This window comes from Pituophis catenifer, unplaced genomic scaffold, assembly GCF_029215685.1.
Source record: "Pituophis catenifer annectens isolate HBS135680 unplaced genomic scaffold, rPitCat1.0.hap2 SCAF_1, whole genome shotgun sequence".
In the NCBI taxonomy this organism is placed as follows: domain Eukaryota; kingdom Metazoa; phylum Chordata; class Lepidosauria; order Squamata; family Colubridae; genus Pituophis; species Pituophis catenifer.
In genome coordinates this window covers 21,908,052-21,922,939 of record NW_027256881.1, presented here as the reverse complement: position 1 = coordinate 21,922,939, position 14,888 = coordinate 21,908,052, and the positions used below count along the sequence as shown (strand labels likewise).

Sequence of the window (14,888 nt, the reverse complement as noted above, 5' to 3'; positions counted from 1 at the left end):
AAACTTTTTATTGGAGAGACCAACTGGAAAATTGGCTATATATTACTAATTATATTTCCCAAAGTTTTTATTACTAACTGGCTTAAATGTAAGCTGACTTCAATTGTAAAGCCTGATGGATGGATGGAATAAACATTTGAGTAATTATGTTTAGTATAGGACACTTTTATTTTTGTATAGGTTTTCTTCTTTCTGCATATATTTTTTTAAAAAACAAAACATTAATACCTATACAAACATTTGTTAATTGTATCAGGTTGAAACACATCATTTCCATCCATTGTTGCCTCTTCAGATGGATCATACTTCTCCAGGATTTCGGTTTTTCAGCCCTGCTACTTTATTATCCTTTTAAATGAAATGCCAAAAGATGGATTTGGTAGCTTCTGCAGGAAAAGCACTCACCCACTGACTGAATCCATCCCACTGAAATGCTACATGGGATTAGAATACTTGGAAAGGCTTCTTAGAAAAGATTTGTGTGGATTTAGTGCAGCAGCTAAAAGGCTTTTAGCTTACAACAGAAACAGAAGATTTTATCACAGATGTCCAGGACAGCACAAAAAAATCACCAATAATCTCTATTAAACACCGCAGGATATTGGTGCAATGGACAGAGGCTGGAGTATGCTTGGGATATGCAAGAAAAAGCTAGAAATGTTTGCATTAAAATACATACATCGATTAAGATAATCTTAAAAGATTAATGTACAATTGAAACCAGTGTTTTTTTTTTCTTTTGGGATTGATGGACAAAGGGTTGGAAAAGACATGGAACTTTATATATGCAGCAAGATTATTGTATGCATAAAGATGGGAAGAATTTGGCATTATCTCCAATGGAGGAATGGTTGGTAAAAATGATATAACTGACTAAGTTCACTTCTTTGGTTAGGGAAAAGAAATATCTACAATTATTGCTAACTGGAAATCCCTTACAGACTTTTTGCATGAAATAGAAAAAATGGACATGATTTATGGTTTTGATGATTAAACAGAATAGATATAGAAAGAAGAGAGGTATGTTGTAACCATACAGGTAAAGTTATAGCAATAGCACTTATATACTGCTTCACAGTGCTTTACAGCCTCTCTAAGCGTTTGCTTTACATTTTTTCTATGTGTTTTTTTCTTGCACCGCTCTTTGATTTCTTTTTCTTTCTTTATATTAGATTATGTTAGCTTTTTCTATTCTTTAAAAGATTGTTAATAAAAAGATATATAAAAGAAAACATTTTTTGGAATAGCTTGGACCTAGATCTGATTCTCAAAGCAAAAATGTGTATCTGATTATATCTTCCTGACCCATTTATTATTCTCCCAACTGTGAAGAATAGTCACTTCTTAATACTTATTTTTCTGCTAAAGCAGGGAGTCAAATTAGTTCCAAAGTAATTATTCTTAAGCCATATAATACCATTAAGACTGAAGAGACTATGCAGTTTTTAGGCAAGGCTGGGTCAAGCATGTTAGGTTCTAGAATAGCGCACATTTGTAATTAAATTATAAAAACATACAATTTCAAAAGTTCAAGTTCCTGTACATACATATATCCATTTGTTATACTTCTCTTGACAATAATTCAACCTCTGCTTCTATTCTATTGTCAAAGAGTTCATATGATTAAGATACATTCTTTGGAGCAGGATTTCTCAACTTGGCTATTTTTCAAAGTGTGGCATTCTGGGAGTTGAAGTTCACACATCTTAAAGTTGCCAAGGTTGAGAAATACTGCTCTGAGGCAATGAAACAAATTAGCTTCATCTCCTATGTGAGTGTCTTTTAAAATGATCTTGAAGTATTTAAAGAATAAAAGATGACTGCAGCAAAACAGGTCAGACATGGAAGAGTGGAAGTCAAACTTCTCCTCAGAAGCCTGAATTGTTACATACTGGTACTGGCTCACATATGATGGTTCCTGCTGCCATTATTTATCTGTTGTGGGCACCTTATTCCACCCCAATGTGTGCAAGAGAGAAAGGGCCCTTACAACTTGTGCTGTCTAATGACAAAAAATAAAAAAACCCAAAAAACAAATTTCTATAGTATCACTTGCTGATCTTATAGTTTATGACCATTCCTATCAGCTATATACATTTTGATCTATAGCTATGTATTTCTTGTAATTTGATTTAGAGCTCTTGATCATTTAAATATCAATATTTAAATATGGTTTTAAATATTGATTCTGTTTTCCAAGGTACCCCCCAACATTTATTCCTCTCTAGGGCCTAGTTATTTATAAAAATGTTGAATAGGATAGATCTAAGACAGAACTCAACATACATTCCCATCCAAGTTAATGTGCAAATTAAATATTAATTGTTGGTATGGTTTCAAGGCCAGCTATTGATCCTTAAATAGCATAATACAGCCCACAAATATATTAAAAATAATAATTTGTTACTTGCCTTGTTCTAATAAAAAATTCCAGCATACAGGGAAAACTAGGATGTCCTTGAAGGGCCAAGCAGATTGCATGCAAAGTACATAAGACCTACCCCAATATTCCCAGGAATGTATGAATGAATACATCCTAAGGAAACATGAATAAAAAACCGGCTCTTTCCTTCAGAAATATTTAATTGTGCTGATAAAATCCTAACAATTTTTTTTTTAAAATCACAGTGTGAAAAATGTCCTTGCCCAGTACTGCCCCACAGAAAAGGATTCAGGGCAGTTTAAGAGGCAGGATGCTACACAGCAACTAAAGTTCTCTGGAGCAGCAGTTCATCATGGGAGATGATGGGCAACACCAACTTACCAGGCAGGCACTCCAAATCCCACCATACTTCACACTACACCCTGAAATGCAGCTTGGCACCAATGCATAGGTCAGAAACAGCAGTCCCAGTTGCCAGGGGACAGCCCTAGCAGGGCAGTTTGCCTCCCTGGCACTGGGAGGCAGGGAGCCCAATATCCCCTCCTCCATCATGAGTTGGGCTTTGACAAGGGCACAATATGGCTGGCTTAAAAAGACAAAATACCAAGATTGGAAGGAGAAAGAATGACTGGGGATAAAAACTGCTAGGCTGGCAACATTCATCCATTTTCTTTTCCTTCATTGCTGTGGGAATATAGGCTAAACAAAGAAGTGTTCTGTTGCTGGAGAAGGGGAAGCTGTTCCTTGGGCCTAAAGAGGCGGAGCTAAAGTGTCTCTCTTTCCTTCAAACCAGCTCCTTGCAAGGTCTGAGTATGCCTGTGGCCACGTTCCCTGAGAAGATTTATGACTCTGAAGCAGGCATTCAGGCACCCTCACCAAAGTCACTGCACAGCATCACAACTGGAGAGGGAGCTCTCTGTCCAGAGTCCAAAGGATTGGTAATTCAGACCTGGGCAGGATGTCTCTGGAATGGTTGCTGGAATAGGAACTGTGCTGTGACTGGAAACCGAATTCTGATGGAGGGAAGAGAAAGTGAGGTTAGAAAAGAAGGAGCACGATAGAAAGCTTGGTCTGTGCACAGCACTCGTGATCTGGAGAAAAGGATGCCTCCTCTTCTTCTAAATAATCTCTTCCAGTGCTAACCAGTGGATCAGTCACCAAAATAAAAGAGAGAGCCAAAGCAACTACCGACACATAAAATGAGACAATTGTTCAGGGTGGCCTTAGCCATAGAGACTTGTCTAGAGTAGCATTTCCGCCCAAGCAGATATCAATATTGCTACTAATGAGGAATGACTGCATCTGCTGCAGGTATTTTTGGCCATGGCTCCCTCGCCTTCTACTTTGCCCATCTCCAATGCAGTCAGCTGCATCAATCCTCCAGGTAAATCTCAGGCATGTAACTATCACTTTGTGAACTGAGCAACAACTAGCCAACTCAATCTATCCACATGGCCTTTGATTGGCAAGGGATTTGTTCTCTGAAAATGTATTGAACAAGCCCAGTCATTACAATAGTAAGTTTCTGAGTGTGTATCCTCAGGTTGTAGTACAGGTAGTCCTCGACTTACAACAGCTCATTTAGCAACCATTCAGTTACAATAGCACTGGAAAAAGTGACTTATGATCACTTTTCACACTTACAACTAATGCAGCATCCCCATGGTCACATGATCAAAATTCAGATTCTTGGCACCTGACTCACATTTATGACACTTGCAGTGTCCTGGGGTCATGTGATGCCCTTTTGCAGACAAGCAAAGTCAATGCTGAAGCCAGATTCACTTAACAACCGTGTTACTAACTTAACTGCAATGACTCATTTAACAACGGTGGCAAGAAAGGTTGTAAAATGGAGCAAATCTCACTTAACACACGTCTCATTTAGCAATGGAAATGTTGGGCTCAGTTGTGGCTCTAAATTGAGGACTACCTGTATTAGTACAGAAAGCAGCAGAGTTCCATTCCACAGCAGATTTTAACCCACCAGCTCTTCCCCAGATCAGTGATGTTCTGGAAAAAGCTCGTCCTTGATGCAAAAAGATCCTAGATCTAGCCAAGGGTGTATTACATTTCAGAAAACAGAGGGGGTTCCACTGAAGGGACTGCTTCACAGTAGCAGATGATGGTGAGGAAAAGGGTCACAAACTCTAGTAGCAAAAAGCTTCTTTTAGACCCTTCTAAATCTAGACACCAGCTGCCAAAAGGCTCCTGTAGCTTCCCCATGACTTTCCCACCACACACCAGTGATCGAGCCGTGCTTACAAGGTCATGGCTTGCGGGACTGATTCTCATCTGTAGTGTGCAATGTTGTATTTGCTGTTGGCTGCATTCGGATAGCATCGCCACCTACGGAAGATAACATAGTCACTCAGCTTTGTGAGTTTGAAGCAGAGGAACAGGAGGAAAACACAACCCTCAACATTCCATTAACAGTAATCATTTGTCTGTGCCCTAGACCTGAGATTGGCTACCTTACAGGGGGAGGGGAGAGGGACTGAACTTAATAGAATGGGGGGACGGGGACAGGGGACTTACAGGTTGATTATTAATTATTGTATGGAACATTCACATTACATTTTGATACAAAAAAACCACGAGATAAAAATATGAAACATAAAATCTAAAACATTATAAACGTATGTCTAGATTAGATATAATTTTTTGCTTCATTTGTTGTAGCCAGAAAATCAGCAAAGTCTCCATTATAGGCTTTATTTTGGCACTCTGTCACTATGTTGGATAGACTGCACCCCGCTTTCGGCCTTGGTGACCTCCTGTACCACCCTGCCGGCCAAAATGGAGCACAGGGGGCCTTGCGCCCCACCCCTGCGTCCCGTTTTGGCTGGCAGAGTGCTGCAGGCCGCCCAGGCCGAAAATGGGGCATGGGGGGGCATGTGAGGACCCCCGTGCCCCATTTCGGCTGCCAGAGGCACCGCAGGCCAGTCCTTTGCTATTTCCAGGCTGGCCTTCTGGGCCAGATTTAAGCAAGAGCCTTGAGTTTGACACCCCTGATCTAGTCCAACCCTGTGCTGCGTGTAGGAAAACCAATTAAACTATATTTGGAAGATGACTATCCAGCCTCTTCTTTAAAATATTCAGGGATGGCACACCCACAATGTCAGTAGCCAAAGTGTTGTACTGTTGTACAGTTTTTACTCCCCCCCCCGATTTCTTTAAGTAAAAAAGAATATTTATCAACACATTCTGAGGAGATGTAAAAAGTATGAGCAAACCACATGAGGATTTACACTGCATTCATTACACTTCTGTCTTAATGCAGATACTTTTTGTGTACTTCCTGTTCAAATCACTGAAAAAGTTTGGGTCAGCATTGTATGCCATTTTCAGTCATACAAAGCATAGTCTGTGTAGAATATTTCCCATTTTTCCTATTAAATCAGAAAACTAGCAGAAAACCCAGCAGAAAAAGATTATTGATTTCTTCCTGTCATTAATTGCAGAAGTTAAATAATTTCTGCCTAATAGGCCCAGCCAGCTAAATACTTGATCTCCTGGAGATCAGAAGCTAGCAAGAAGTCAGTACTTGCAAGAGGTCCCTGGAGACAGGAAATGAGGGAACAAAAGGGCAGAGTTCATGTGAACATGCTCTGTGCATGTGAAGAGACATACAGGTTGCATCTGACATACCCTAGAAATAGCAATAGCAAATAGACTTATATACCGCTTCAGAGTGCTTTACAGCCCTCTCTAAGCTGTTTACACAGTCAGCATATTGCCCCCAACAATCTGGGTCCTCATTTTACCAACCTCAGAAGGATGGAAGGCTGAGTCAACCTTGAGCCTGATGAGATTTGAACTGCCAAATTGCAAGCAGCCAGCAGAATTAGCCTGCAGTACTGCATTCTAACCACTGCGCCACCGCGGCTCTGGAGGAGAAAGAGCTGCATATGCCAAAAACTCCACTAACATTTCCCTTGGCTCTGGGGGTCAGCAAGTGCATGAAACTGAAGTCCACCCTCATCCCAGTATTTGCCCTAACAATCTCACCATTGTCTTCTGCACGGATCTGGGCCTCCAGGTCTTCAGGATTGACATACTTGTAGGACTCATCATCTTCAGGTGGGCGGCATTTCCCACAACAGAAACAGCAGCAGCAGCAGCAGCAGCAACATGTAAAGATGCTACAGCACGCTACTATTGTCTGGAAAAGGGGTGCAAATGACAAAATTAGCCTCCTCTCAAAAGTAATCAATAACAGACACTCATTGTCAGAGTAATAGCTGGCAGAAAAAAAAATAGCTGGAGAAAGGAAAAAAAAACCTGTCTGTTCCTCTTCTATGAGCCACCTACCTTGAACCAACACTTGGACATGAGGAAGTAATACTTCACACTTTCTTCCCCAAACTGCTCGGACACGTAGAGTCCCATGGAGCCGTATTCATCATAAAGACGTCGCTTGTTCTCATCACTGAGAATTACATTGGCATTATTGATCTCCTTGAACTTCTCTGCTGCTTCTGGATTATCAGGATTCTTATCTGGGTGATATTTCAAAGCCAGTTTCCTGGGGAAGAAAGGTGTGGGAATACATATTTAAGCCACATCAGCAAACATCCTGATTATGAGCCATCAAAGCTCAGGGAAGTCAACAGCTCCTTCTATAGTAAGTGCTATTGATTGGGCTCATAGTCTTTCCTTCTGTCTTCTAGTAAGACCAGTAACAGGTCACAGAAAGAGGCTCTAGAATCAAATGGCTTAGAAAAAAGTGTTGTGGGCAACAGCAGAATCCTCAAATACCATCAGTAGACAGGGTGACTCAGTTTTAGCAACTCCATCTTCCATCTGGACCACTGCAATGTCCTCAACATGGGGCTGCTCTTGAAGAGCATTTGGAAGTTTCAAGTGGTGCAGAATGCAACAGCACAAGTTATTCGGTGGATTCAACATCTATTTTCTTTGAACTGCATTGGTTGCCAGTGTGGGTTTTGGTTCAATTCCAGGTGCTGGTTGTCACCTTTTGGAATTAGATTACTTGAGGAACCATCTCTCCCAAATGGTTTCTAGCTAACCAATTCTATTATGCAGGATGGGTATATTTAAGGTCCTTTTGGTTTCTTAGTGGACTTAATGATTATGTTATGTGATTTACTTTTGGTTGCTATGTATTTTAATTTTTGTACTATATACTTAATTTCTTTTTGATGCCTAGAATCAGTTGGTAAGATGGGCAGCCATACAAACTGAATGGTTGGTATGGAGTAAATGTATGGAGTAAAATGAAGTAAAAAAATAAATTTAAATAAACTTCCAGATGTATAGTCTTCAGTCCCAGAATTCTCACCAATGGCTGTGTTGGCTGTGGGAGTTGAACATAGATGCCCTAGTTGAGAAACACTGATCTACCAACTTAGTAGATCAATATGATCTACTAAGAGGACTCAGAAGTCTTTTATGGCTGTGATGTGTATGATTTGGAGGATGATTTTTAATTTTTTTTTATTTACAAATAATCCTCAATTTATGACAGCAATTGGGACCAGAATCTCAGTTGCAAAGCAAAACAGTTTTAAGAGAGACAACTGCCCACATGACTGCTTTGTTCAATGACCAAAATTTCACCATTCCTGTTTTTTTCATTAAATAGCTGCATGGTTCATTAAGGGGATTCCCAGGTAAGGAGTGCAGGGTGTTCACTTGGGAGCTGAATATCTTTCCTGTCAAAAGCCAAGTTAAGATTTTCAGCCCTTGAGCAAAAAGACACTTATGTGCAGCCTGCACAGGTCTCTGCCACCTGGCTGGGGCACTATACATTCCTTACCTTCTCACACTGACTCTCCATTCTCTGCATGGGTTTCAGCTGCTTCTGTCTCTGGGGGCTGCCTGAAAGAGCTGCCTGCCAAAGGAGTTGAGCTCGCCTCCATGCATGGAAGGAAACTTGAAAGACTGGGGCTGTTTCTGCATGCAGTTTGCAGAGCAAAGGTATAACATGTGCCATTCTAGGGGCACAGATGCATTTTGCATCATCATACAGCTGATACCCCAGGACTACTAGATGAAAGACTACCTTGCAGAAGTCCAGCCTGTAGAATAATGTAACTTGTCCTAAAGTGTAATCCTTAATAAGTAGAATAGCAGAAAATGCATTTTCTGCACCCCAGAAACTTGATTTTTATTTAACACCTTAACCAAGAGTATGGTAGTCAATTTTGTAAATTGTAAATATGTAAAATGTAAATTGTAAAATGCAAATATACCCACAGATTTTAGCAATGCTAGCTTGCTAACGGGTTATCAGAGACCTCTGATGCTAGATGATGGAAGTTTCCCTGCTTGGCTTCTTTCTTGAGCACTTTCTCTGTTTATGACTATCTGTTCATTGTTTTATATGCAGTTTTTTGGTTGCCTCCAACTATCAAAAGGACCAAAGCAAGGGGACTCATGTGAAGTCAAACTTCTTGGACATAAGGAAAGCTAACTTAAAACCCAATCCAAGTAACACAGAATAGGTACCCGACCTGTATGCTTTCTTGATGTCTTCTGGGGAAGCACCCTTTTCCAAACCCAGGATGTGGTATAAGCTCTCTCCAGCCCGTGACATCTTCCTCTGTGGCCGGCCTCCTTCCGCCATCTTGTTCTAAATTAAGCAGCAACACAAAGGGCTGAGTTATAGCACAAAAAGGGTGTCATTGTAAAAGAGAGTAAATGCCTATTGATCAGAATGTCTGTTGCTACACAGGGGTGCAGATAACTGCTCTACATCCCATTGTGAAGGAAGCAAAGAATCTGGGTAACATTCAGGGTATGTATCTTGTGCTGTGGAGAACTCTTGCTCATATCCTTTGCTTGAGGATTATATCTTAGTCTGCTAAAAGGATGAGAAAAGAAACCTTATTGCAACAGAACCTAATTCTATAACTCTTAGTAAACTGCCTTGGTATGAGGAGAAAAAATGGAAAAATTGCCAAGTAAACAGATAATAATAATAATAATAATAATAATAATAATAATAATAATAACTACTTTATTGTCATTGTACGTGTATACACAGTATACCCATACAACGAAATTCCCTTAACACCCAAAGACCAGGTCCAACACACATAACAATCCCCAAACACACTCCCACCCACCACAAATTCCCCACCCCTAAACCACCCAAACATCCACACAACAGACCAAGTAATGCTGTCCAACAGCTCACTGATGGTGGCCCTTTAGTTCATTGTTGAGTGCAATTATAGCAATTATATAAACTATTCAGAAAACGTGTGGTCTGAGTTTTAATTGTTCTGTATCTTCTGCCAGAAGGCAACAGTCCAAAAAAGATTGTAAGCAGGATGGAAAGAAGATACCTTATTCATCAGAAAGTGAAGAAAAATATGAAGCAATAACCATGCCAGGTTTTGCCCTGCTGGTTGTACAAAGCAATGCAGGCCAACAGGAGGGAAGGTATGTATGTTTTGTCCTCCCTCTTTGGTAAATAAAAACTTTGCCTTAAGTCACTGAACCTGTGCATTTTGAAACCCATTTCATTCAGCTATAAGAATAGAAACCTTCAATTCATTGCCTAATCCTCAAATAAGGCTTCAGATCTTCTTGGTGCTTTGAGGGTGCTTATTCGTAGAACCAGATGACAAAACTGGGCAAGGTTCAGTTTTGGTTCTAACCTTGGTCTTTCTGCCTCAGTTGAACTGGCTCAACGGAGAAAATAATGACATGGCCATCTGAATCAACAGAAGCAGCTGATCTGATTTATGGCAATGGTTATTATTTGGGGCCAAAATGGATATTGTTTCTTAACCCTGCAGGGCAGTGGCTCAGCTTTTCTCCAAGTACTGTGTTGCAGTTTCACCTGGTTTAAATCAGGATTTTCTTCTGAGCCCAGCCTCCCTCGTAGTACACAGCAAGGCCCTTCTGTTGTGCTACCAAGCCAGCAAAGTTAAGACAGTCTGAGCAGGCTCTGCAAGACTGAATGTCTTAGTCAGATTAATCCCCCAAAGGCTGAGTCATTTCATTTGAAATGCCAATGGAATGAGGCTGTCCTGTACCAGGTATAGGGTTGGGTGAGTTTTCTGCAATAGCCATTAGCCAGCATTGAATTCTGCTAGTAGTTCCTGGGAAATAGGTATCCTTTCTTCTTCAAACCAAAGTTATAAAATGTTGGTGCTCGGTTTCAAAAGCTTGTGGAGAGAGAAAATCAAGATCTGCAAGTTACAAGCTTTCCAATTGACTTCATTTTCCAGAACAGCTCCAGTTTCAAAACTCAAAGAAGGAAGTAATACACCTTTAGGTCCATCCTGTGTGTGTTTTCAACCTCAAGAGCTTACTTTATCTTAACAACCTCTTTAAGAAAAGATACAGCACAACTCAAATTGTTCCCTGCCACCACAAACAAAAACACAACTAGCAATGTGACAAGGCATTCTCTGTTTGGAGGCTTTAGTGTGTCCCGAACAGATACAATCAATCCTATCACTCGAGGGGTCTCACTTGAGAAACATCATCATCATAATCATCCTACTGCATGAGATCTCCACATAGGGCTATGGAGCTTCCTTCCTTCCTCCTCCTCCTCCTCATTTATTCCAGAGCAGTCAATATACAGTAAACCTCTACTAAAAATCCCATAGTTTTATTTAATAAAAGTATACATTACAGTAGATCACATTGGTGAGAACTTGTACAAATCCCCAAATGAGACTTATGCAAAAAGCTGCACTCTATATTCGAAATGTTATTTCTGTAAAGCTGCCTAAATAAATAGAGGTGTCCTCAATAACAATTCAAAAAATTATGTTTGCATCCTGCATGCCAAAAACATTTCCTGTCTCCTGTTAAACAATTCACATTTACTCCTGGAGAAGGCCCTGTCTATTTAGGAAATAAAATAATCTACTTTCCGTATCTAGACTGAATTGCAAACTTAAATTTCTAGCACTTAAACAAATTTGCTAGGTTGCACCTAAACAATAGCAAGTTCCCACTAAGTGGGGATTCTGCATATCACACTTTCCAAAACCATTACATTCTCAATATACATAGATTTTTTAAAACCCAAAACTGACAAACAGCAACCTCTCCAGAAGATATTTTCTTCCATTATTCCCTGTGTAAGATTACAAAGAATAGAAATAAGCACATCATAAACCAACCTTCAATGATCTAAACAGTGCCCAATTTACCTAATAAAGATGCTGAAAGAGATTATGTTTGATAGCTGAATTTCTTAAAGGAACAAATTAACACAAAATAAAACATCCATCGTTCTGTTATCAGCCCTCCTTAGTTTGGTAAGAAAAGGGGATGCACCAAAACAGCCGAATCTTTATTTCCTTTCTTGCTGGCACTACCCAAAGGAATCAGACATTTCCATGAGTAACCTGCTTGTTCAGGATATCTCAAATTGATTAGTTATTATGTAGCCTTTATAATTAAACTGCAATTAGCTTCTAAATTGTAATTACAGACTGGAAAGTTTTATCCATTACACTGATAAAAATATGCAAAGTTCCCCATTTGCTACACCAACTCCATAGAGAGCTCAATATTTTGGTTGCAAGATAGGCAATGGCTTGACTCATAATAGGTTGAAAATAAAAAAAAGAAAAGAAAAGAAAATAGATGAGCTATAAAACTGTTCTTCTTAAAGTAAATTATACAGCAATGGAAAGTCTCAGTGCCTGTTCCTCCTGGACAACCTGCTTCCTGGCTCATTCTCCATGTCAAGAACTATTTAAATTATGCTCCAAGGCATAATTTATGGTACAGTTTTTCAAACTTATGTTCCATGGCATTTCCACTGGAGAATAAAGTAACAAAAAGAAAAGTTTACCAAAACAGGCAATTTTCTATCACAGGAGCTTTGCTTTTTTTGATCAGGAGTTCTGGGGTTTTTTGTTTTCCAAAACAGGTTCCACAGTCTTTTAAAAAAGTCTTGGAAAACCCCTCATTTACCAGACTCTATTCTTCCGCCACCAGGTCATCTTAAACTTCTGTTGTTTGCAGCTTCAATAACTTTTGGTATCCGATTCCTGTTTTTATGCTCTGGCAGGTCGCCTTCCTCCTTGCATTTCACTTTCACAACATCTGACCTGTTAAATCCGTTCTTTCAGCGTCAAGTCATCGCGATAGAAATCAAGCAAATAAATAAACTTTTCATATCCAATTCCTATTTTTTTATGCTCTGGCAGGTTCTCCTTGCACGGCACCAGAAATGTTGGGCTCAATTGTGGTCATAAATAGAGGACTACCTGCACCTTCCTCTTTGCATGGCACCATTTCATCTTCACAACATCTGACCTGTTAAATCCGTTCTTTCAGCACCAAGTTATCGCAATAGAAATCAAGCAAATAAATAAACTTTTCATATCCAATTCCTGTTTTTTTATGATCTGGCAGGTTCTCCTTGCATGGCACCAGAAATGTTGGGCTCAATTGTGGTCATAAATCGAGGACTACCTGCACCTTCCTCCTCTTTGCATGGCACCATTTCGTTTTCACAACATCTGACCTGTTAAATCCGTTCTTTCAGTTCCAAGTTATCGCAATAGAAATCAAGCAAATAAATAAACTTTTCATATCTGATTCCTGTTTTTTTATGCTCTGGCAGGGTCTCCTTGCACAGCACCAGAAATGTTGGGGGCTCAATTGTGGTCATAAAACGAGGACTACCTGCACCTTCCTCCATTTCACTTTCACAACATCTGACCTGTTAAATCCGTTCTTTCAGCGCCAAGTTATTGCGATAGAAATCAAGTAAATCAAACAATCCATCAGTAGAAGCGGCATTTTCCCACTTTCGCTTTCGTCAGCCATAGGGTGGGGAAGCCACAATCCCTCATCCTACTACAAACCTGGGTTTCCTGGGTTTTCGCCCTGGATCCGCCTCTCCTCTCTCCTCAGTCGCGTCCTTTAAAAGCCTACTGTTACCTTTTACCTACAGCCCAGAAGCCGCTATACCGTCACTCCTTCGTAAGGCGCTCGCTTAATCTCTTGGGCCTAACGCTGCCAGAAAATCCTATTATTTCCGCCCGTCAACCAAACCCCACGGACTCAGTTTGCAACTCCCTAAACTGCACGGCGCGCGTCCCGCGGCGGACAAGGGGGAAAAAAAGTAATAATAATTAAAAAAAAAAACAGGTCCTCCTCCCCCCCGGAGATTCAGAGAAGGCCCAGCGGGACGCTCAAGCCACCTCTCCCTCCGCCACTCGCTGATTAACAACCCCCCCACACACAACCCCACCCCGCCCGCCCGCGCGCGCGCGCCGGCCGGCCCTCGAGCCCACCTACCCGCTGGCTCGTTTCTTCCGCTCACGGAAAGCGACCGGCCCGACCGGCCTTCAGGGTGCTCAGTGCGCAAACGCGGAAGTGCTTGGATGAAAGACGTGCCAAGCGTTGAGTTTGCGCCGCGGGAGGAATTCCGCTGGAGCTCGTACGTCGTAGACGTCGGGTAAGAAGCTCGCACGCTCTTCGTATAGTCAGTGTTTCTCAACCTTGGTAGCTTGAAGATGGATGGACTTCAACTCCCAGAATCCCCCAGCCAGCAACGCTGGCTGGGGGATTCTGGGAGTTGAAGTCCATCCATCTTCAAGCTTCCAAGGTTGAGAAACACTGGTATAGCTGAAGTCTTTTTTGAGATTTTTTTTTCTTGCTTCAAGCTGAGAGAGAGAGAGAGACTGTTCTTGGTAGCTTGGCATTTTATTATAGTTCAGCCTGACTAGGTGGCTCAGTGGCTAAGACACTAAGTTTGTCAATCAGGAAGGCTGGCGGTTCGAATCCCCCTAGTACAGGTCTCCTGTGTGAGCAGGGGGTTGGACTAGATGACCTCCAAGGTCCCTCCCAACTCCTGTTACTGTTATAGGTATTTGATTTTGGCTGACCACAGTGTATGAATTCAACCAATCGTGGTTTATTCAGTCGTGGTTAAAACCCTGGTTTAACATGGGTGGACAATCAAAACTACTACCCTGTTTCCCCTAAAAATAAGACCTCCCCGGATAATAAGCCCAATTGGGCTTTTGAGCACATGCACTAAAATAAGCCCCCCCCCCATGAAAAGAAGCCCTTACTGAAAATATTAAACCGCATGCGCAGCTGGTCCCCGCCATTTCCTCTGGTTAGGGTTAGGGAGACAGAGCTGCAAATCAGGTAAGATGGCAAGAGGAGCCCCTTCTTGCTCCAAGCGCCCCAGAATGATAATACCTCCCCAAAAATAAGGCCAAGTTCTCATTTCAGGGTTTAAAAAAATATAAGACAGGGTCTTATTTTCAGGGAAACATGGTAACAGCCTTCGTCCCAAAGCAGGGGTGAAATCCAGCAGGTTCTGACAGGTTCTGGAGAACCGGTAGAGGAAATTTTGAGTAGTTCGGAGAACCAGCAAATACCACCTCTGACTGGTCCCGGAGTGGGATGGGAATGGAGATTTTGCAATATCCTTCCTCCAGGAGTGGGGTGAGAATGGAGATTTTGCAATACCCTTCCCCCAGGAGTGGGGAGGGAATGGGGATTTTGCAGTATCCTTCCCCTGGAATGGGGTGGGAAT

The 14,888-nt window shown here is 41.2% G+C and overlaps 1 protein-coding gene across 2 annotated transcripts; it reads right to left on the bottom strand.

The window, feature by feature from the left end:
• Window positions 1-2,565: 2,565 nt before the first annotated feature.
• On the bottom strand, window positions 2,566-13,701 carry DNAJC5G (DnaJ heat shock protein family (Hsp40) member C5 gamma). 2 transcript variants are annotated; one of them, XM_070932163.1, is made up of 6 exons: window positions 13,637-13,701; window positions 8,863-8,981; window positions 6,698-6,911; window positions 6,395-6,548; window positions 4,649-4,732; window positions 2,566-3,396 (listed from the first exon to the last, which is right to left on the bottom strand). In XM_070932163.1, the coding sequence occupies exons 2-5, from the start codon at window positions 8,973-8,975 to the stop codon at window positions 4,653-4,655; spliced, it is 561 nt and encodes a 186-aa protein (XP_070788264.1). In that variant the 5' UTR covers window positions 8,976-8,981; window positions 13,637-13,701; the 3' UTR covers window positions 2,566-3,396; window positions 4,649-4,652. The 2 variants fall into 2 exon arrangements, with proteins under 2 accessions (XP_070788264.1, XP_070788265.1); XM_070932164.1 differs by lacking the exon at window positions 13,637-13,701 and adding an exon at window positions 13,201-13,488.
• Between the last annotated feature and the right edge of the window lie 1,187 nt (window positions 13,702-14,888).

Bases quoted from the DNA above. Each gene is read 5' to 3' on its own strand.
- DNAJC5G (XM_070932163.1), bottom strand. From the start codon at position 8,975: ATGGCGGAAGGAGGCCGGCCACAGAGGAAGATGTCACGGGCTGGAGAG. The intron at 6,549-6,697 runs GTAGGTGGCTCA...CCCCTTTTCCAG, and splicing joins TGTCCAAGTGTTGGTTCAAG to ACAATAGTAGCGTGCTGTAG. The intron at 4,733-6,394 runs GTGAGATTGTTA...TATCTTCCGTAG, and splicing joins GATCCGTGCAGAAGACAATG to GTGGCGATGCTATCCGAATG.